The 22190-nt window shown below is 43.1% G+C and overlaps 2 protein-coding genes across 2 annotated transcripts; one reads left to right on the top strand and one right to left on the bottom strand.

Annotated features, from left to right (window-relative positions):
- Positions 1-3539: 3539 nt before the first annotated feature.
- LOC124218301 (cuticle protein 18.7-like) lies at positions 3540-4712 on the bottom strand. The gene is made up of 2 exons (XM_046624892.2): positions 4587-4712; positions 3540-4257 (listed from the first exon to the last, which is right to left on the bottom strand). Exons 1-2 carry the CDS (start codon positions 4596-4598, stop codon positions 3694-3696), a joined length of 576 nt encoding a protein of 191 aa, XP_046480848.1. The 5' UTR covers positions 4599-4712; the 3' UTR covers positions 3540-3693.
- Positions 4713-6351: 1639 nt separating this feature from the next.
- On the top strand, positions 6352-7296 carry LOC124218300 (cuticle protein 5-like). The gene is made up of 2 exons (XM_046624891.2): positions 6352-6465; positions 6625-7296. Exons 1-2 carry the CDS (start codon positions 6454-6456, stop codon positions 7195-7197), a joined length of 585 nt encoding a protein of 194 aa, XP_046480847.1. The 5' UTR covers positions 6352-6453; the 3' UTR covers positions 7198-7296.
- Positions 7297-22190: the final 14894 nt, after the last annotated feature.

The raw sequence follows: 22190 nt of genomic DNA, 5'->3' as shown, positions 1-22190 counted from the left end.
GTCGCGGATCCTTTCGTTACTGCAGATTTTTCCAGCCGTCCTAGACGCTCGCTATCGGCGGGCTGCGGCTGTTTCGTCGTTTGCGCTGTTTTATTCGTGCGAATTGCGATGCGCGGAGAGAGACCGCGGAATACAAGTCCCCCTCGGTGATAAAGCGTACGTGTATGCGTGCACGTCGAGTCCTTAAAATAGATCGAGTGCTCGCCTCGCGGTCGCCCGGTCGGTTCACCGTTTACCCTCGCATCGCCGGTTAATCTGGTAGAGATAATATACCCACGCCCAGGTAGAACGGGAGAGTAGATGCACGATTATAATTCATTTGAAATTTTTAATCCGACTAATCGACGCTCGGCGAATATCACTCTCGTCGGTAGATACGGCGCGAACTTCCGCGTTAGAAAAACCAAAATTGACTATCCGATCACTCGCGCGGCGCGCTTACGATGTCGGCTGATTTTCGAATCGTGTCCGCGTATTTTTCATGCAAATTATCATACCGGGATATTTGAATAATGGCCAATGGTTGCGGAATTTAATAAATTTTATGCGACGTTGTTAATTTTACAGTCGATGCCGTGCTCGATTTATATTCGACAATGTGATACCTACGCAGTTGTTTCTTGTTGTGCGAATACGGTGATAATACCTTATAACCGATCCGCGAGAGTAAGAAACCGTCAAGTATTGTCTCTCAAAATATCGATTCAATCTTTTTGTTAGTTCCAGCATAAACTAACAGCTCGTATAAATGGCCATGCACTGCCAAAAAAAAATAAATCTTGTTTTCGCGGCAAAAATTCGCACCGTTTCGAAATACGTGTTCGCCAATTATCTAGTGTACAGATTCATATCAGTCCGTAACGACGGTTTGTATTTATTGCAGATAAAGTCAAATAAGGCGGCACACCAGAGTCCGAACCAAGTCCAGGCGAATGAGATTCGACGTTGGGAACTCAGCTACAGCCTTTGTAACACGAAATGACAATAGCGGCACGATCCAGGCGTGGAAAGACAAGTGACCATATTAACAAGCGTGGTTAATGTTGTTTCTTTTTCTTTATTTACTACTAGCTGCCTTTTTCTATCCCCGATCTATTCCCACATCGCAGGATGTACTATAAATATACCCACATCTCTATATAGGGTCACTGCCATTGAACTACCTTCCTCCTCACTGTTTTCTTTCCTCTCGTCAAGCTGTCCTTGTTTCGATTTATCGGTTTCTCTCTTTCCTCTTATATTTTGCTCACCGTGATTTGCTCATTTCTTTTTGTACGTTAATCTTTGATCTGGCAATTAGTCTTGCACGGCCTAATTTCACAGAGACAGACAAACTGAATCTAAGAATTTCGTGACACAGGATAACTACGAATTTGGATGATGATTTTCACTTTTTCATTTTGCGTCACGCTTTACAGAAGTTGATCTCTCGAAAATCAAAGCTGGGTGGATTACTCAAAAGCTGATTTCAACATGTCCTCTCGTTAAGCTCGCCGATGCCACGTATCAAAAAATTGATCCAAAACTATATTCACCTTAGTGTAAGACATCAATACGCCTGATCGGTACCTTATACAAGTCAAAGTTTAATTACATGTTAATTGTAAGATTGTAAAGCTTAAGCTTCCCCAGCCACATATCAAGGTATGAGAAGAAACTAATCACACATCGGTAAGTTTGAAATATTATTTATCGTAGCTGAACAACACGATATAGGTGAGTCGATAAAAAAAATCTTAGCAAATAGTGCATGTTATATACAGTTGCGGCGACTAGCGCCCGGAAGGAACATTTCCAGTATAATAAGCAACGGCAATAATCGGGGCCCGATTACCATTCGGACACGTCGGAGGAGTCAAAGGGTGCGCAGTAGCCGGTGTAAGGGTTGCAGGAAGGGGGGGGATACCGGCCGGCAACCTCATTGGCAAGGATCGTCCTCTCGTTGACGTGGGCAATGGCGTTCTCGACCTTGACCCAGGCAACCTCGGGGGTGTCACCGTAATGGAGGAAAAGTGTAACTTGGAGGTAGTCTTGGATTCGCTTGGGCGAAGGCAGCCACAGCGGAGAGAACGATTTTAAAAAATAACCGAGGGTTAGAGTGGTTTCTATACGTTCACTCTCTCCCAGTTCTTTCCTCTTTCATGTTCTGGTTCACTTTCTGAAATGTGTATAATATCGAACACTGATCTACGTCATCTCGATTAGACCGACCAAAAAAGATGGCTTGAAAAAATCGCAAAATAAGACATTGTTGACCGATCACGAGTTGACTCGCGATCGATGCGGTTTTCTTTCGCGAATAGCCGGTAACACGAGATAAATTCTGAAAATAATTGCCGGTCAACAATGTGTTAATATTATATATCGAAGATTCTAAACAGATAGGCGGTTCTTACGAAGAATTTCGTGCGAGGCTGCGGAATAGGAGGACTTGAGTTCAAATCCCCGGCCTGTCGAGGAGGACTTGAGCGGCAATTTGCAAAAATTGTATGACCTGTCGCGTCGTTCAAGCGCCAAATCGTCGAGCTGAGACTTGAACTCAGTCCAGCTGTAGGTACACGGATAAGATTTTCCGCAGTTTTGCTTGTCCCTCGTGCGAGTGCGGGTGTTTCTGTTGATAATTTTAAGACGGCTGCAAACGCATGATGATGGTCATTGATCCATCTCCCCCTCCTTGCCCCGCACAGGCATTGCACCTCCTGGAGACCTATCCTATCGTGTATGGCGAATGTTGGCAGCAATTATTTATTAAATATATTCCCTAGTCGTGTGTGAAGAGGATAATCCGGTTTAAGAAAACGCTGGAAATATATCAGCTGTTGGAGAATCAGGTATGTAATTAAATACTATATTTATAGCAACTAGAATATTGAATCGTCTGTAGAGATTGACTGTTTGCTTACTCATTTAAATTTATGAATATACTATTGATGTACAATTTGCTCTCATGGACGAGGATATCGCATGGATGGAATATGCATATGCCCGAGCATCACACGTCATTTTAAAATTGCTTGAAGCGAACGACTGCGCAGGCTTACAGTCATTATCGCATCTCCTGATTCAAGTAGTTGTTACCTGTGAATTCGTTGCACCGTCTCGAAGCAGAGAAAACCGCTCTGTAAATGGGATTCGACTGAAAATAAAAGACGTAATTCGCTTACGTAAGGATCACCTTTCGCAGTTCATTAGAACGGCTTTGAAAAATGACAATGTTTGGCAAGTGATTGCTGATTGCTTGCCAAACCGTACATTAATAGATTAAGTTTTTAAAAATTGGCAAAACCACGACCTGTTGCTCTGAATACATCATTTCCAACTCGCTGATGTCTCGACTTAAAAAATCGATCCAAAAATCTGTTCACCTCGATGTAAGACATCAATTCGAGTAGTAGGTAATTATATACGTCAAAAATTCAAATGACAAATGCACGAGCCTTGGTTAAACTATATCTTAGTTGTTATAAGACGACAAAGCTTAAGGTCCTCGAGCTACATATCGAGGTATTTCTGAAATAAGCAGATCACACATCGGTAAGTTTGATTTATGATGTAGTTTATTGCATCTGAACGATAGGATATGATTGGATAAAAAATTCTAATTGTGAGTAAATACATTTATACACGATTGCGGCGACCAGCGCCCGGTAGGTTCTTCGATCGTAATACGCATCGGCGATAATCGGTGCCCGATTACCACACGGAGACGGCGGGTACGACGCTGCGGACGAGTCCGTGAGGGTACGCGGAGACGACGGCGGGTGCGGAATAGGCGGAAACCAGGGGTGCCGAGTATGCCGAGACGACGGCGTGGGCGGCGTGAGCGGCGTAGTTCTTGGCGGCCTCATTGGCAAGGGTCACCTTCTCGTTGATGTGGGCAGCGGCGTGCTCGACCTTGGCGTGAGCAACCTCGGGGGTGTCGACGACGCGGCCGTCAACGCCGACGGGGGCTCCGTGAGCGTATCGGTAGAAACCGACGGGGGCAGGGTAAGCGGAAACCAAGGCGGGCGCGGAGTAAGCGGAAACGACGCCGGGAGCAGCGACGGCGACGACGTCAGCGGACTTGACGGCTTCGTTGGCGAGGGTCACCTTCTCGTTTATGTGAGCGGCTGCGTGCTCCGCCTTAGCGTAGGCGACCTCGGGGGTGTCGACGACGCGGCCATCCGGGCCGGTCGGGGCGCCTGGAAGAACGTGAACGTAGCCCAGAGGCAGGCTGGGCTTCGCCAGGGCGACGGCGGCCAGAGCGGAGAGAACGATCTGAAAAAATAACCAAGGGTGAGAGTGGAGTTTGTGCGCTTAACTCGAAGCCAAAGAGTCGGCTTGACGGACCTTCCCCTAATTACTTCCTCTCTGAGGTTCTGGTTCACTTTCTGTCTATAAATTCAAACACTGGTCTATGTCATCTCGATTAGATCGACTATTTGTAAACAAGACAGCTTAAAAGGATCCTTTTCACAGGATTCATGTACACGATTAGATAAAAAATATGTCTTGAAAATTAGGGTCCCTGTTGATTATAATCGGTCAAAAGTCGGTTTAATCTTGAGAAAACTGTTGCGTATCGAAACTTTTGAACAAGTACTTACGAAGAATTTCATGATGATTGAGAATTAGCGCTGCTGGTAGACCAGTACTCGCTGTAATTGTCGATTGAGTTATGCCAGTACGGCGTGATTTCAGGTTTATATAGTAGGTGGTCAGCTGGATGAAAACGCTCGTGATTCGGTGGGGACCACGCCTTTGACGCTCCCTGACATTGAGCGAGGTTCACAAATCTGGTGTGCGGGAGCTTCCCGTTAACAAAAGACCTATATACACCATGTTACTGTCTGCCTAGGATTTGGTGGCCTCATGGCAGTCCCGGTAACCCGGTATCCTTGTCGAGCTCCGATATTGCGTAATTATCGACCACCGATCGATCAAGTTGTTCGAAATTTCGTGGCACTTTCTCGGCCAATTTCAAGGTGTGGTTACGAAATTCGCTACGAATTTTTGATCCGCCGAAAACTGTGCAGATTTTAAGATGGTTTTTCGGTTGACCACGTCAGCGTTTTTGCAACGGTGATCGGTTGGTATTGTTGAGCTGTAAATTAAACGGGATCATGATGTTCACAAACTAAATTCTGCCCATTCATGTCTAGCAGCTTGTAAGACAGGTTAAACTACAACGGCGAAATTCCAATTGCAATTCAAAAGCGTGCTCTTGAGATTATACACGCAGTTTAGAAATACGAAATTTTTATGCGACCTTCGTTGCGAAATTGGGTCAGTTATCTGACGAATATTGCGTGCGAAATTTAAGAGATCATGCAACTTGAGATCCTCGGCAATTGGTGCCCGAGACATCGTGTAGGTACATTTCGCATAGAATAGGATTCGACGCGATATCGCGTCAGACTTGAAAAGGGCCTGTTTGTTGATCAGGAATTGTCGGCTGCTTGTATTTCATTTCTTTAACGACCAGGAACTCGCCTTGGACTTGATTGAATTTATTCACTAGCGATAAAAAGCGAATGCAAATCATGCGGTCGGGCGGTTTGATCGGCAGAAATTTTGCCAGGCCAGGTTTCCATTTCTGGATTTCTATTATAGATCAGTTTGAAAAAGTCAAAGTCACCACACCTTTACATTGGCTTCTACGTGAACTAAATTCGAATCCAGCAACCAGCTAACGATTCATCACAGCAACGAACCGTATTCTTTCTTGACCGAAAAGGGACAGAAAAAAAAATTTATTACGAAACAAGCGGTTCACCGTTTCTGGCATACGGTGAACTAAAATTACCGCGAATCAATCGTGACTCCATAGATCCTATCGGCGGACCTGCCGGCATTCTTGCCCTCGGCGCGGAATGAAAAATCTCGAACCTGTTTGTTCAACAAGGAAGAAGCTGGTTCCGCTTCTACCAAGAGCTTTGCAGTTGAAGAAAGAGAAGACGAGGTATTCGGGGACCGTATCTAATCGTTGAATAAAAATTGTATCATGGACTATTAGAAGCATTATTATGACTAATTGCCGAACAAGAACCAGAACGTACCTACTTATTAGATTACAGCAATTTACTCAAGCTTCGTTTACGTGTGTAGATCCATCACACGAGCACGTGCCGAAAGGCGGAATTTTTTTCCTGATCCAACTAATCACTGCCACGACAGGTGAACTGCCGCACCACCGACGATTGTGTGTGTGTATCTTGCAGGAACACGACAACCTACACGTACGTTCCCTCTTCCTCTCACACGTTCGCCAATTGTCGTCGAAACACCAGGATCACAATGAGAGTGGGTTACCTCGATTCCCCACCACCATCATGCGCCGAAACCCGAATGATTCCAATGCCAGGAACCGGGCCACCTATATAAACCGCCCGAACGATTATCTCGACACAACACGCCCAACTAGCGAGTCCTGGTCATTTCCCAGTAGCGCTAATACCAAATCTAACACTCATCATGAAGTGCTTCGTAAGTAAATTGATTCGCACGATCCGCGAGGTTCGATTTAGCCAAAGAGTCTCTCATCCTTCGAACATTGAGCTTTCCGTCTCAGGGTTCATCAATCACACAACGGCTACGTCGTCAGTCGCTCTCGAAGGTGATCTAACCCCTTGACTTGCTTTCCAGATCGTCTTCTCCGCCCTTGTCGCTGTGGCTCTCGCCAAGCCCGGTGGCCTCGTCCACGGAGTTGCTCACGGCGCCTACGTGGCTCCTCTGGCCTACGCTCACCTCGTGGCCGGTGCCCCGACCGGACCCGACGGCCGCGTCGTCGACACCCCCGAGGTCGCTCACGCCAAGGCGGAACACGCAGCGGCCCAGGTGAACGAGCGAGTGACCCTTGCCCGTGAGGCTTCCAAGAACTACGCCGCCGGTGTCGTGCCTGCCTACTCGGCTTACCCGGCTTACTCGGCTTACTCGGCTTACTCGGCTTACGCCGCACCAGCCGTCGTATCTCCCTACACGGCACCCGCTCTCGCCTACGGCAAGGTCTACTCAGGTGTCGCCCCCGTCGTCTCTGCCTACGGTGCGTACGCTCCCAGAGTCGCCTATGGTGCCCCCCTTAGTTTGGACGGACGTGTTGTCGACACCCCCGAGGTTGCCGTCGCCAAGGCTGCTCACTTCGCCGCTCACGCCGAGGCCAAGGCTCGTCTTGGATACGCCGGACATTACGCTTACGCCGCCCCCCTCGCCGCCTGGTAAAGAGGAGGATAGAAGACGCTGGCCCGAGATCGAGTGAAGAATCAATCTTTTTTTTATGACTGTTTTATGAATAAATTGAACTATTGGCAAACCCCGTAATACTTGGTATTATCTACGAGGTGATTTATAGTTTTAATTTGTGATATACTTAGTATTTAAGCCTGCAGGTCATAGGGTACAGATTGATCTGAATACGTATGTTATACTGGATAGAGTGGAGAAGCTGAATCGGTCGAATGGTGTGTCAAGCTTCGTACAAAACTAATAGTTGTGACGTCTTGCGTATCGAAAGAAAACTTCAACATTGCGGTGTTGAACTAGAGGATTATTCGGTTAAAACGCTGAGCTGAGGGAGATTTTTGAGGAAATACTTATTGGAACAAATTACGAATTGCTGCAAGCAACGGACGTGGACGCAGATAAATTCATTTCCAAGTTCTTGTGAAACTCGATGAGCGAATCACGATTTCTAATGGATGTTCTTGATGCATGAACAAATTTTGGCCTCCATTACAATCCCAAGAAAACTAAGAATAACCGTTTACGTGTTTTCCACTATAAAACTTGCATTGATTTCGTAACACATTCGAATCAGATTTCCTGGAGACTACGATACATCCAGATGTTTTTATGCGAAAAAACGATTGCGGTGAATCTGATCTACTGCAATCGATGAATCGGAAATAACGGTCGAAAAACGATGGATTTCCGTTGAATTTCCCCATTACTTGCTCCGATGATAGTCTGGATGTACTTACTGAGTTTCTTGAGGTTATATGAGTTAGAAAAAGGTCCTACAAATCGAATCTGAAACAAAGAGTTATTGGTCAAAAAATAGGCAAAAAGGTAACCTTTGCATTTTTTGCGAAAATTTTCGCGATTTTGAAAAGTGCTGGAATAAATTCTCCGTGGCACAATTCCGACATAATTTTGCGAGAGAAAACGATCGAGCGCAGTCCGAATACGCTCCGAGCAACTGGACAAAAGTTACAGCCTGAAAACGAGAACTTGATTTTTCGACATTTTTTCTCTGGTGCTCTTTGCATCGTATTTTCTCTGCTGTTGGTCCTACGCTCTTTTCGCTGCATTTTCTGAGTTCCTGAGGGTCCAGTTAGCCAGGAGAAGGTCATTTGAATCGGATCCGAGACCAAAAATTTTCGGCTCCAAAAATGAGGAAAAAAGTAAGGCTAACCCCTTTGCATTTTTTGCGAAAATTTTCGCGATTTTGAAAAGTGCTGGAATAAGTTCTCCGTGGCACTATCCCGACGTAATTTTGCGAGAGAAAACGATCGGGCGCAGTCCGAATACGCTCCGAGCAACTGGACAAAAGTTACAGCCTGAAAACGAGAACTTGATTTTTCGACATTTTTTCTCTGGTGCTCTTTGCATCGTATTTTCTCTGCTGTTGGTCCTACGCTCTTTTCGCTGCATTTTCTGAGTTCCTGAGGGTCCAGTTAGCCAGGAGAAGGTCATTTGAATCGGATCCGAGACCAAAAATTTTCGGCTCCAAAAATGAGGAAAAAAGTAAGGCTAACCCCTTTGCATTTTTTGCGAAAATTTTCGCGATTTTGAAAAGTGCTGGAATAAGTTCTCCGTGGCACTATCCCGACGTAATTTTGCGAGAGAAAACGATCGGGCGCAGTCCGAATACGCTCCGAGCAACTGGACAAAAGTTACAGCCTGAAAACGAGAACTTGATTTTTCGACATTTTTTCTCTGGTGCTCTTTGCATCGTATTTTCTCTGCTGTTGGTCCTACGCTCTTTTCGCTGCATTTTCTAAGTTCCTGAGGGTCCAGTTAGCCAGGAGAAGGTCATTTGAATCGGATCCGAGACCAAAAATTTTCGGCTCCAAAAATGAAGAAAAAAGTAAGGCTAACCCCTTTGCATTTTTTGCGAAAATTTTCGCGATTTTGAAAAGTGCTGGAATAAGTTCTCCGTGGCACTATCCCGACGTAATTTTGCGAGAGAAAACGATCGGGCGCAGTCCGAATACGCTCCGAGCAACTGGACAAAAGTTACAGCCTAAAAACGAGAACTTGATTTTTCGACATTTTTTCTCTGGTGCTCTTTGCATCGTATTTTCTCTGCTGTTGGTCCTACGCTCTTTTCGCTGCATTTTCTGAGTTCCTGAGGGTCCAGTTAGCCAGGAGAAGGTAATTTAAATCGGATCCGAGACCAAAAATTTTCGGCTCCAAAAATGAAGAAAAAAGTAAGGCTAACCCCTTTGCATTTTTTGCGAAAATTTTCGCGATTTTGAAAAGTGCTGGAATAAGTTCTCCGTGGCACTATCCCGACGTAATTTTGCGAGAGAAAACGATCGGGCGCAGTCCGAATACGCTCCGAGCAACTGGACAAAAGTTACAGCCTGAAAACGAGAACTTGATTTTTCGACATTTTTTCTCTGGTGCTCTTTGCATCGTATTTTCTCTGCTGTTGGTCCTACGCTCTTTTCGCTGCATTTTCTGAGTTCCTGAGGGTCCAGATAGCCAGGAGAAGGTCATTTGAATCGGATCTGAGACCAAAAATTTTCGGCTCCAAAAATGAAGAAAAAAGTAAGGCTAACCCCTTTGCATTTTTTGCGAAAATTTTCGCGATTTTGAAAAGTGCTGGAATAAGTTCTCCGTGGCACAATTCCGACATAATTTTGCGAGAGAAAACGATCGAGCGCAGTCCGAATACGCTCCGAGCAACTGGACAAAAGTTACAGCCTGAAAACGAGAACTTGATTTTTCGACATTTTTTCTCTGGTGCTCTTTGCATCGTATTTTCTCTGCTGTTGGTCCTACGCTCTTTTCGCTGCATTTTCTGAGTTCCTGAGGGTCCAGTTAGCCAGGAGAAGGTCATTTGAATCGGATCCGAGACCAAAAATTTTCGGCTCCAAAAATGAGGAAAAAAGTAAGGCTAACCCCTTTGCATTTTTTGCGAAAATTTTCGCGATTTTGAAAAGTGCTGGAATAAGTTCTCCGTGGCACTATCCCGACGTAATTTTGCGAGAGAAAACGATCGGGCGCAGTCCGAATACGCTCCGAGCAACTGGACAAAAGTTACAGCCTGAAAACGAGAACTTGATTTTTCGACATTTTTTCTCTGGTGCTCTTTGCATCGTATTTTCTCTGCTGTTGGTCCTACGCTCTTTTCGCTGCATTTTCTGAGTTCCTGAGGGTCCAGTTAGCCAGGAGAAGGTCATTTGAATCGGATCCGAGACCAAAAATTTTCGGCTCCAAAAATGAGGAAAAAAGTAAGGCTAACCCCTTTGCATTTTTTGCGAAAATTTTCGCGATTTTGAAAAGTGCTGGAATAAGTTCTCCGTGGCACTATCCCGACGTAATTTTGCGAGAGAAAACGATCGGGCGCAGTCCGAATACGCTCCGAGCAACTGGACAAAAGTTACAGCCTGAAAACGAGAACTTGATTTTTCGACATTTTTTCTCTGGTGCTCTTTGCATCGTATTTTCTCTGCTGTTGGTCCTACGCTCTTTTCGCTGCATTTTCTGAGTTCCTGAGGGTCCAGTTAGCCAGGAGAAGGTCATTTGAATCGGATCCGAGACCAAAAATTTTCGGCTCCAAAAATGAAGAAAAAAGTAAGGCTAACCCCTTTGCATTTTTTGCGAAAATTTTCGCGATTTTGGAAAGTGCTGGAATAAGTTCTCCGTGGCACTATCCCGACGTAATTTTGCGAGAGAAAACGATCGGGCGCAGTCCGAATACGCTCCGAGCAACTGGACAAAAGTTACAGCCTGAAAACGAGAACTTGATTTTTCGACATTTTTTCTCTGGTGCTCTTTGCATCGTATATTCTCTGCTGTTGGTCCTACGCTCTTTTCGCTGCATTTTCTGAGTTCCTGAGGGTCCAGTTAGCCAGGAGAAGGTCATTTGAATCGGATCCGAGACCAAAAATTTTCGGCTCCAAAAATGAGGAAAAAAGTAAGGCTAACCCCTTTGCATTTTTTGCGAAAATTTTCGCGATTTTGAAAAGTGCTGGAATAAGTTCTCCGTGGCACTATCCCGACGTAATTTTGCGAGAGAAAACGATCGGGCGCAGTCCGAATACGCTCCGAGCAACTGGACAAAAGTTACAGCCTGAAAACGAGAACTTGATTTTTCGACATTTTTTCTCTGGTGCTCTTTGCATCGTATTTTCTCTGCTGTTGGTCCTACGCTCTTTTCGCTGCATTTTCTGAGTTCCTGAGGGTCCAGTTAGCCAGGAGAAGGTCATTTGAATCGGATCCGAGACCAAAAATTTTCGGCTCCAAAAATGAGGAAAAAAGTAAGGCTAACCCCTTTGCATTTTTTGCGAAAATTTTCGCGATTTTGAAAAGTGCTGGAATAAGTTCTCCGTGGCACTATCCCGACGTAATTTTGCGAGAGAAAACGATCGGGCGCAGTCCGAATACGCTCCGAGCAACTGGACAAAAGTTACAGCCTGAAAACGAGAACTTGATTTTTCGACATTTTTTCTCTGGTGCTCTTTGCATCGTATTTTCTCTGCTGTTGGTCCTACGCTCTTTTCGCTGCATTTTCTGAGTTCCTGAGGGTCCAGTTAGCCAGGAGAAGGTCATTTGAATCGGATCCGAGACCAAAAATTTTCGGCTCCAAAAATGAGGAAAAAAGTAAGGCTAACCCCTTTGCAGTTTTTGCGAAAATTTTCGCGATTTTGAAAAGTGCTGGAATAAGTTCTCCGTGGCACTATCCCGACGTAATTTTGCGAGAGAAAACGATCGGGCGCAGTCCGAATACGCTCCGAGCAACTGGACAAAAGTTACAGCCTGAAAACGAGAACTTGATTTTTCGACATTTTTTCTCTGGTGCTCTTTGCATCGTATTTTCTCTGCTGTTGGTCCTACGCTCTTTTCGCTGCATTTTCTGAGTTCCTGAGGGTCCAGTTAGCCAGGAGAAGGTCATTTGAATCGGATCCGAGACCAAAAATTTTCGGCTCCAAAAATGAGGAAAAAAGTAAGGCTAACCCCTTTGCATTTTTTGCGAAAATTTTCGCGATTTTGAAAAGTGCTGGAATAAGTTCTCCGTGGCACTATCCCGACGTAATTTTGCGAGAGAAAACGATCGGGCGCAGTCCGAATACGCTCCGAGCAACTGGACAAAAGTTACAGCCTGAAAACGAGAACTTGATTTTTCGACATTTTTTCTCTGGTGCTCTTTGCATCGTATTTTCTCTGCTGTTGGTCCTACGCTCTTTTCGCTGCATTTTCTGAGTTCCTGAGGGTCCAGTTAGCCAGGAGAAGGTCATTTGAATCGGATCCGAGACCAAAAATTTTCGGCTCCAAAAATGAGGAAAAAAGTAAGGCTAACCCCTTTGCAGTTTTTGCGAAAATTTTCGCGATTTTGAAAAGTGCTGGAATAAGTTCTCCGTGGCACTATCCCGACGTAATTTTGCGAGAGAAAACGATCGGGCGCAGTCCGAATACGCTCCGAGCAACTGGACAAAAGTTACAGCCTGAAAACGAGAACTTGATTTTTCGACATTTTTTCTCTGGTGCTCTTTGCATCGTATTTTCTCTGCTGTTGGTCCTACGCTCTTTTCGCTGCATTTTCTGAGTTCCTGAGGGTCCAGTTAGCCAGGAGAAGGTCATTTGAATCGGATCCGAGACCAAAAATTTTCGGCTCCAAAAATGAGGAAAAAAGTAAGTGTTACGCCCCGACGTACTGCCTTGGCGTACCTTTTTCAAAATTCCATTTCATTTCATTTCTTTAATTTCTTCACTGCACAGATATCATTTCATCAAAATCTCATATTCTAATAACGGCGAGTTCCACCCCTCCTGGCAAAAGTCACGTAGAGACCAACGATGATCCCTAGTATAAGGTTCAACTTTATTCTATTTATCTGGTACCAAGAACTGAGATGAGAGACTGCTGAGTTAGTATCAGTAGCGCTCAGCCTGGAAATATTCCTCTTTTTAAATTAAAATTATAATCAATAACTAGGATAAACCACTACCTTTAGAACCACCAAATTAAAATAGATTACTTATTGGAATGTATGAATGAATGTGTGAACATTGCATGTAAATATATTTTGTTCATATCTTCAATGTGTCACCGACGAGATTGAGAATCGTCGGAACACCGTCGAAGAGCGAGAAGTAACGCTGACCACGTGGATTTGGGCGCCAGGAGGACGCCCTCGCACCTCATTGGCTAATTACCGTTGTAACTAATTACAACTGCAGCTCCTTGGACCCTCGGGCCCAAGAAGCCGCGTCTTTCGTCTGTCAAGTCGCGAAGTGCGTGGACGTAAACCCGGATTAGCCCTCTCGAGCAAGAGTAGCGTTTGGAAAATCTTAGTTGTGACCGGCCTAAAGTCTCGCGCTAATTCGTTAAATTCGAGCATTCAGTTATTCTGTTAGCTGCAAAAGACTCACTATCTTCTACATTTCCATCTTTTCTGTTCTTTACTAAATCTCGTCATTTCGCGAATAGACATTTTTATGATATTCCATTTCCCTTAGTTAAAATTGAGTTCGGCCCTGATTCAAGCGAATCAGGTAATCTTAAGTAAAAATAATAATAATTACACTATCATTTTTAATAAATAATCGTTCCAATCAATTTTAACTTATCATCAAAATCACAAACAGACACTTTCAAACTTTCGATAACAAGATATCATTCTAAATTCACAAAGACTAAGTGACCAACGTTCAACATCATTCGATTCATCAACTCTTCCAAATTTGAGGTGAGGCCCCTGGTCCAGCATTCTACCGACGCAGACCGACACGATCCGACGGCTCTCAATCTCGTCGACCGATTCACCAAAAAGCTAAGTCAATCCGAGTGTTAATCTTCGAAATTAGACGAATTCTTGTTCACCTTGATAATCAAAACTACTTCAGTAAATTCACAAAAACCAAGCATAGAATTGGTGGCTAGCTTCACTACCCCCAATTAAATTCCACTTATTGTTTCCAAGAATTAACAAATAAGACTAAACGATTAAATATATATATTAAATATATATATATTATATTAAACGATTTAAGATAATCTAAAAAGAGAGATACAATACAATTATCACGACCAGCTAGTTATAACCATCGTTCAGAGTAGATGTTCCTGGTACCAAATAATATTATCTTCTAGAATAGTATAACACGCGATTTTTTATTCAATTTGAAACTTTATAAATTGTTATTTTTGGCTCATATATATAATTATCACCATCGATTGTTACCAGATATTTCAATAACTAAATTGAACCAGAATATACTTCATCTTTTACCAGTTAAATCTTTTTAAACATTTATTTTGAGCGACCTTCTTCCCATTTTCTTTATTATAAAATAGCCTCAACTATTTAAACAAACCTCACAGACCTGTACAGGTCTATAGCGACACGATCCTACAAATTACCGGCTTACCGAAAGGTAAGTCTTTTCTTAGATTTAATTATTATTCATTGTCGTTACGTGGGAGCTAGATTATTCAATTAATCATAAACTACCACCGCTCAGTACACACTCACCCCCACGTAACATAAGGCTAACCCCTTTGCATTTTTTGCGAAAATTTTCGCGATTTTGAAAAGTGCTGGAATAAGTTCTCCGTGGCACTATCCCGACGTAATTTTGCGAGAGAAAACGATCGGGCGCAGTCCGAATACGCTCCGAGCAACTGGACAAAAGTTACAGCCTAAAAACGAGAACTTGATTTTTCGACATTTTTTCTCTGGTGCTCTTTGCATCGTATTTTCTCTGCTGTTGGTCCTACGCTCTTTTCGCTGCATTTTCTGAGGTCCTGAGGGTCCAGTTAGCCAGGAGAAGGTCATTTGAATCGGATCCGAGACCAAAAATTTTTGGCTCCAAAAATGAGGAAAAAAGTAAGGCTAACCCCTTTGCATTTTTTGCGAAAATTTTCGCGATTTTGAAAAGTGCTGGAATAAGTTCTCCGTGGCACTATCCCGACGTAATTTTGCGAGAGAAAACGATCGGGCGCAGTCCGAATACGCTCCGAGCAACTGGACAAAAGTTACAGCCTGAAAACGTGAACTTGATTTTTCGACATTTTTTCTCTGGTGCTCTTTGCATCGTATTTTCTCTGCTGTTGGTCCTACGCTCTTTTCGCTGCATTTTCTGAGTTCCTGAGGGTCCAGTTAGCCAGGAGAAGGTCATTTGAATCGGATCCGAGACCAAAAATTTTCGGCTCCAAAAATGAAGAAAAAAGTAAGGCTAACCCCTTTGCATTTTTTGCGAAAATTTTCGCGATTTTGAAAAGTGCTGGAATAAGTTCTCCGTGGCACTATCCCGACGTAATTTTGCGAGAGAAAACGATCGGGCGCAGTCCGAATACGCTCCGAGCAACTGGACAAAAGTTACAGCCTGAAAACGAGAACTTGATTTTTCGACATTTTTTCTCTGGTGCTCTTTGCATCGTATATTCTCTGCTGTTGGTCCTACGCTCTTTTCGCTGCATTTTCTGAGTTCCTGAGGGTCCAGTTAGCCAGGAGAAGGTCATTTGAATCGGATCCGAGACCAAAAATTTTCGGCTCCAAAAATGAGGAAAAAAGTAAGGCTAACCCCTTTGCATTTTTTGCGAAAATTTTCGCGATTTTGAAAAGTGCTGGAATAAGTTCTCCGTGGCACTATCCCGACGTAATTTTGCGAGAGAAAACGATCGGGCGCAGTCCGAATACGCTCCGAGCAACTGGACAAAAGTTACAGCCTGAAAACGAGAACTTGATTTTTCGACATTTTTTCTCTGGTGCTCTTTGCATCGTATTTTCTCTGCTGTTGGTCCTACGCTCTTTTCGCTGCATTTTCTGAGTTCCTGAGGGTCCAGTTAGCCAGGAGAAGGTCATTTGAATCGGATCCGAGACCAAAAATTTTCGGCTCCAAAAATGAGGAAAAAAGTAAGGCTAACCCCTTTGCATTTTTTGCGAAAATTTTCGCGATTTTGAAAAGTGCTGGAATAAGTTCTCCGTGGCACTATCCCGACGTAATTTTGCGAGAGAAAACGATCGGGCGCAGTCCGAATACGCTCCGAGCAACTGGACAAAAGTTACAGCCTGAAAACGAGAACTTGATTTTTCGACATTTTTTCTCTGGTGCTCTTTGCATCGTATTTTCTCTGCTGTTGGTCCTACGCTCTTTTCGCTGCATTTTCTGAGTTCCTGAGGGTCCAGTTAGCCAGGAGAAGGTCATTTGAATCGGATCCGAGACCAAAAATTTTCGGCTCCAAAAATGAGGAAAAAAGTAAGGCTAACCCCTTTGCAGTTTTTGCGAAAATTTTCGCGATTTTGAAAAGTGCTGGAATAAGTTCTCCGTGGCACTATCCCGACGTAATTTTGCGAGAGAAAACGATCGGGCGCAGTCCGAATACGCTCCGAGCAACTGGACAAAAGTTACAGCCTGAAAACGAGAACTTGATTTTTCGACATTTTTTCTCTGGTGCTCTTTGCATCGTATTTTCTCTGCTGTTGGTCCTACGCTCTTTTCGCTGCATTTTCTGAGTTCCTGAGGGTCCAGTTAGCCAGGAGAAGGTCATTTGAATCGGATCCGAGACCAAAAATTTTCGGCTCCAAAAATGAGGAAAAAAGTAAGGCTAACCCCTTTGCATTTTTTGCGAAAATTTTCGCGATTTTGAAAAGTGCTGGAATAAGTTCTCCGTGGCACTATCCCGACGTAATTTTGCGAGAGAAAACGATCGGGCGCAGTCCGAATACGCTCCGAGCAACTGGACAAAAGTTACAGCCTGAAAACGAGAACTTGATTTTTCGACATTTTTTCTCTGGTGCTCTTTGCATCGTATTTTCTCTGCTGTTGGTCCTACGCTCTTTTCGCTGCATTTTCTGAGTTCCTGAGGGTCCAGTTAGCCAGGAGAAGGTCATTTGAATCGGATCCGAGACCAAAAATTTTCGGCTCCAAAAATGAGGAAAAAAGTAAGGCTAACCCCTTTGCAGTTTTTGCGAAAATTTTCGCGATTTTGAAAAGTGCTGGAATAAGTTCTCCGTGGCACTATCCCGACGTAATTTTGCGAGAGAAAACGATCGGGCGCAGTCCGAATACGCTCCGAGCAACTGGACAAAAGTTACAGCCTGAAAACGAGAACTTGATTTTTCGACATTTTTTCTCTGGTGCTCTTTGCATCGTATTTTCTCTGCTGTTGGTCCTACGCTCTTTTCGCTGCATTTTCTGAGTTCCTGAGGGTCCAGTTAGCCAGGAGAAGGTCATTTGAATCGGATCCGAGACCAAAAATTTTCGGCTCCAAAAATGAGGAAAAAAGTAAGTGTTACGCCCCGACGTACTGCCTTGGCGTACCTTTTTCAAAATTCCATTTCATTTCATTTCTTTAATTTCTTCACTGCACAGATATCATTTCATCAAAATCTCATATTCTAATAACGGCGAGTTCCACCCCTCCTGGCAAAAGTCACGTAGAGACCAACGATGATCCCTAGTATAAGGTTCAACTTTATTCTATTTATCTGGTACCAAGAACTGAGATGAGAGACTGCTGAGTTAGTATCAGTAGCGCTCAGCCTGGAAATATTCCTCTTTTTAAATTAAAATTATAATCAATAACTAGGATAAACCACTACCTTTAGAACCACCAAATTAAAATAGATTACTTATTGGAATGTATGAATGAATGTGTGAACATTGCATGTAAATATATTTTGTTCATATCTTCAATGTGTCACCGACGAGATTGAGAATCGTCGGAACACCGTCGAAGAGCGAGAAGTAACGCTGACCACGTGGATTTGGGCGCCAGGAGGACGCCCTCGCACCTCATTGGCTAATTACCGTTGTAACTAATTACAACTGCAGCTCCTTGGACCCTCGGGCCCAAGAAGCCGCGTCTTTCGTCTGTCAAGTCGCGAAGTGCGTGGACGTAAACCCGGATTAGCCCTCTCGAGCAAGAGTAGCGTTTGGAAAATCTTAGTTGTGACCGGCCTAAAGTCTCGCGCTAATTCGTTAAATTCGAGCATTCAGTTATTCTGTTAGCTGCAAAAGACTCACTATCTTCTACATTTCCATCTTTTCTGTTCTTTACTAAATCTCGTCATTTCGCGAATAGACATTTTTATGATATTCCATTTCCCTTAGTTAAAATTGAGTTCGGCCCTGATTCAAGCGAATCAGGTAATCTTAAGTAAAAATAATAATAATTACACTATCATTTTTAATAAATAATCGTTCCAATCAATTTTAACTTATCATCAAAATCACAAACAGACACTTTCAAACTTTCGATAACAAGATATCATTCTAAATTCACAAAGACTAAGTGACCAACGTTCAACATCATTCGATTCATCAACTCTTCCAAATTTGAGGTGAGGCCCCTGGTCCAGCATTCTACCGACGCAGACCGACACGATCCGACGGCTCTCAATCTCGTCGACCGATTCACCAAAAAGCTAAGTCAATCCGAGTGTTAATCTTCGAAATTAGACGAATTCTTGTTCACCTTGATAATCAAAACTACTTCAGTAAATTCACAAAAACCAAGCATAGAATTGGTGGCTAGCTTCACTACCCCCAATTAAATTCCACTTATTGTTTCCAAGAATTAACAAATAAGACTAAACGATTAAATATATATATTAAATATATATATATTATATTAAACGATTTAAGATAATCTAAAAAGAGAGATACAATACAATTATCACGACCAGCTAGTTATAACCATCGTTCAGAGTAGATGTTCCTGGTACCAAATAATATTATCTTCTAGAATAGTATAACACGCGATTTTTTATTCAATTTGAAACTTTATAAATTGTTATTTTTGGCTCATATATATAATTATCACCATCGATTGTTACCAGATATTTCAATAACTAAATTGAACCAGAATATACTTCATCTTTTACCAGTTAAATCTTTTTAAACATTTATTTTGAGCGACCTTCTTCCCATTTTCTTTATTATAAAATAGCCTCAACTATTTAAACAAACCTCACAGACCTGTACAGGTCTATAGCGACACGATCCTACAAATTACCGGCTTACCGAAAGGTAAGTCTTTTCTTAGATTTAATTATTATTCATTGTCGTTACGTGGGAGCTAGATTATTCAATTAATCATAAACTACCACCGCTCAGTACACACTCACCCCCACGTAACACAAGAATTGGTGGCAGCGGTGGGATATTGTTGCTAAAAGTGAGATTTGTTTAAATAAAAAAAAAAAAAATAAAAATAAAAAAAAAAAAATTTTTTTTAGTTTTTGTGTTAAAATTGAAAAACTGGTCAAACGCATGAAAAAAAAAAAGTATCTTTCTTTTTAGATAATAATTATATAATTAATGACAAATTGTGCATGAAACTCTGCGAATTATTACTTGTGTATTTGTATGTATATGTCATAATATCCTGATATCGTATATTGCCGAATTTTCCACTGGTCATTTGTGTATTAGCTGTGTTCCCAATATTTGCCTAAAAATTGGCCTGAATTATTTCGTGTGCATAAACAACCTTTTTCGATTTTGAAATGCCCAACGAAACGGGAAACCAGAGCGCGAACCGAACCAATGTATCCGCTCTAGACGCGAGTAATGCGATGATGACGTCGATGGCGGAATGCTTCGCGCTACAACACAGTACATTAAATATTCCATATTTTGACGGGAAAAACATTCGTTTGAAAGATTTCTTACAAGACGTGCAAAACGGTTCAGTGTATATTCCGCCGAATTCGGAAGGCGCATATGTAAAGTGCGTTCTAGGAAAATTGCAAGGAGCAGCTCGCGATAGTACATATGGCGAGACTTTCAATACGGTCAATGAATTAATAAAACATCTGAAATGTCGATTTGCAGCTGAAAAGACTTATCCGTATTATCAACAAGAGATCGCGAATATACGGATGAAACGTGATGAAAACGTGAGCGATTTCTACGATCGATTAAAAATCTTGGTCAGTGCAGCTCGCGTAGCTTTAGAAGACGAGTACGGAAAAACCGAAGTCGACGCGGTAATGAAAGTTCTACAAGTGAACGCGTTGGATGCTTATATTCGAGGACTACCTGAAGCTATCGAAAGATATGTTGAAGGACGTGTAAAGACATTGGAAGAAGCGTTTAAGTTAGCGCGAAAAACAGAAAATCGTATGCGTCAGGGAATAATATCTTCCGGAGAAACGCAGAGAGTACAAATTTCGCGACCGAACTCTCCAATGATCTATAACCAAAATAACGCGCCGCGATTGTGTTCGAATTATGGCATCTCAGACGGAGCGGAGACACGCGCGAGAAGCCCGTCACCGAACGCGGCGATGTACAAACACCCGACGGCAAACGTCGCCGCTCGACGATCACCCGAGCCGAGGGGTTATTACCCATACGGCATGCCCGCTCACTCACAGCTTCAGTACCAGCAACCGCGTGGTTATCAATATCCGCCTTATTTTCCACAACACCCGTATTATTATCCACCGATGCCATATCCGTATTTACCACCTTATGGATATCCGCCCACAATAAATCCTGCATCGATTCCACAGAGATCGGGATCGCCGGGAGCAAATTTAAATACGAGCAGATCGAATTCGCCAAATTCGAACACCCGTTCATACGACCTGAATCAGCAGTCCGGTTTTAATCAAGCGAGGTCTGATAATTCGAACGTCAGAACACGGTCACCATCTCCGCGTAGAACGTCCGAAACAGCTGAATCTTTAAACTTGAACGCGACTCGTCGTCCGGACGCAACGGCGAGGTACGCGACGCCCGAGCGTCAACCGACGGTCCGTTTCGCGGAACCGCCGGCCGGTGCATTGATACGTGCGGACCAGATCGAGAATCGCCACTGATCAGGATGACAGCTCCTGAATTAAAAGAACACTCAGCTATTTTTCTAATAGACACCGGCGCAGATATCAGTCTAATTAAAGCTAATGTTTTACATCCTGACGTTTTAATCAGTGTAGACGAAATTTCTATGATGACGGGAATAACAACCGATAAAGTAAAAACTTTGGGAATAACAAATTTGACTTTACAAAACGAACCAAGTAAATTTCACGTCGTACGATCAACCTTTTTGCTAAATTGCGACGGTATATTAGGTAAAGATTATTTGCGCGAGCGTAAGGCTGAGATCTCTTTTACACATAACACCTTGGTAACGAAAACTGACCCGATTAGACCGATACGATTTATCGGATACGAAGAACATTCCGATACCGAAACAAAACCGCAAAAACGTTTCTTTAAAATTCGTGCGCGCACAAAGCAAGCCATTGGCATCGACGTAATCAGTTGTGGCACAAAAGAAGCATATTTGCCACGCGTAGAAACCATAGACGGCGTATACATTGGTGAGGCTGCAGTCTCGGTACAAGATGGCGTATGCCATGTTCTTGCAATTAATACCTTGGATAGAGATATTGAAATAGAAATTCCACCACAGGAAGTGATACCTTTTGAATATCACAACTTTCCGGAGGAGCATGAATATCACGATTCAAGTTCAGAAGACTTAAATTTAGAACCTGTAGTGACTGATCGATTTACAGAAATTCAATCAAAATTGCATTTAGATCATTTAAATATAGAGGAACGCGACCACGTATTAGATATCATTGAGGAATATCCAGAATTATTTCATTTACCCGGAGACAAATTAAAATCTACACCCGGAATTCAGCATCGTATACCAACCGAGGATGATATACCGATTAATACGCGACAATACCGGTTCCCTCCAATCCACAAAACCGAGATTGAAAACCAAATCAAAATTAAGATTGACAACGGAATAATAGTTCCTTCAAATTCACCATATAATTCACCCGTGTGGATTGTACCCAAAAAACCCGATTCTGCGGGTAGAAAACGATGGCGCATGGTAATAGATTTTCGGAAATTGAATGAAAAGACAATTGGGGACGCGTATCCCTTACCTAATATTACAGACATTCTTGATCATCTCGGTGAAGCGCGATATTTTTCAACTTTCGATCTTGCAAGCGGTTTCCAACAAATTGAAATGGACCCCCAAGATAGAGCAAAAACCGCAT

This window comes from Neodiprion pinetum, chromosome 4 (genome assembly GCF_021155775.2).
Source record: "Neodiprion pinetum isolate iyNeoPine1 chromosome 4, iyNeoPine1.2, whole genome shotgun sequence".
Lineage (NCBI taxonomy): Eukaryota > Metazoa > Arthropoda > Insecta > Hymenoptera > Diprionidae > Neodiprion > Neodiprion pinetum.
The sequence above is the reverse complement of the archived record's forward strand: the minus strand, read 5'-3'. Positions and strand labels throughout refer to the sequence as shown.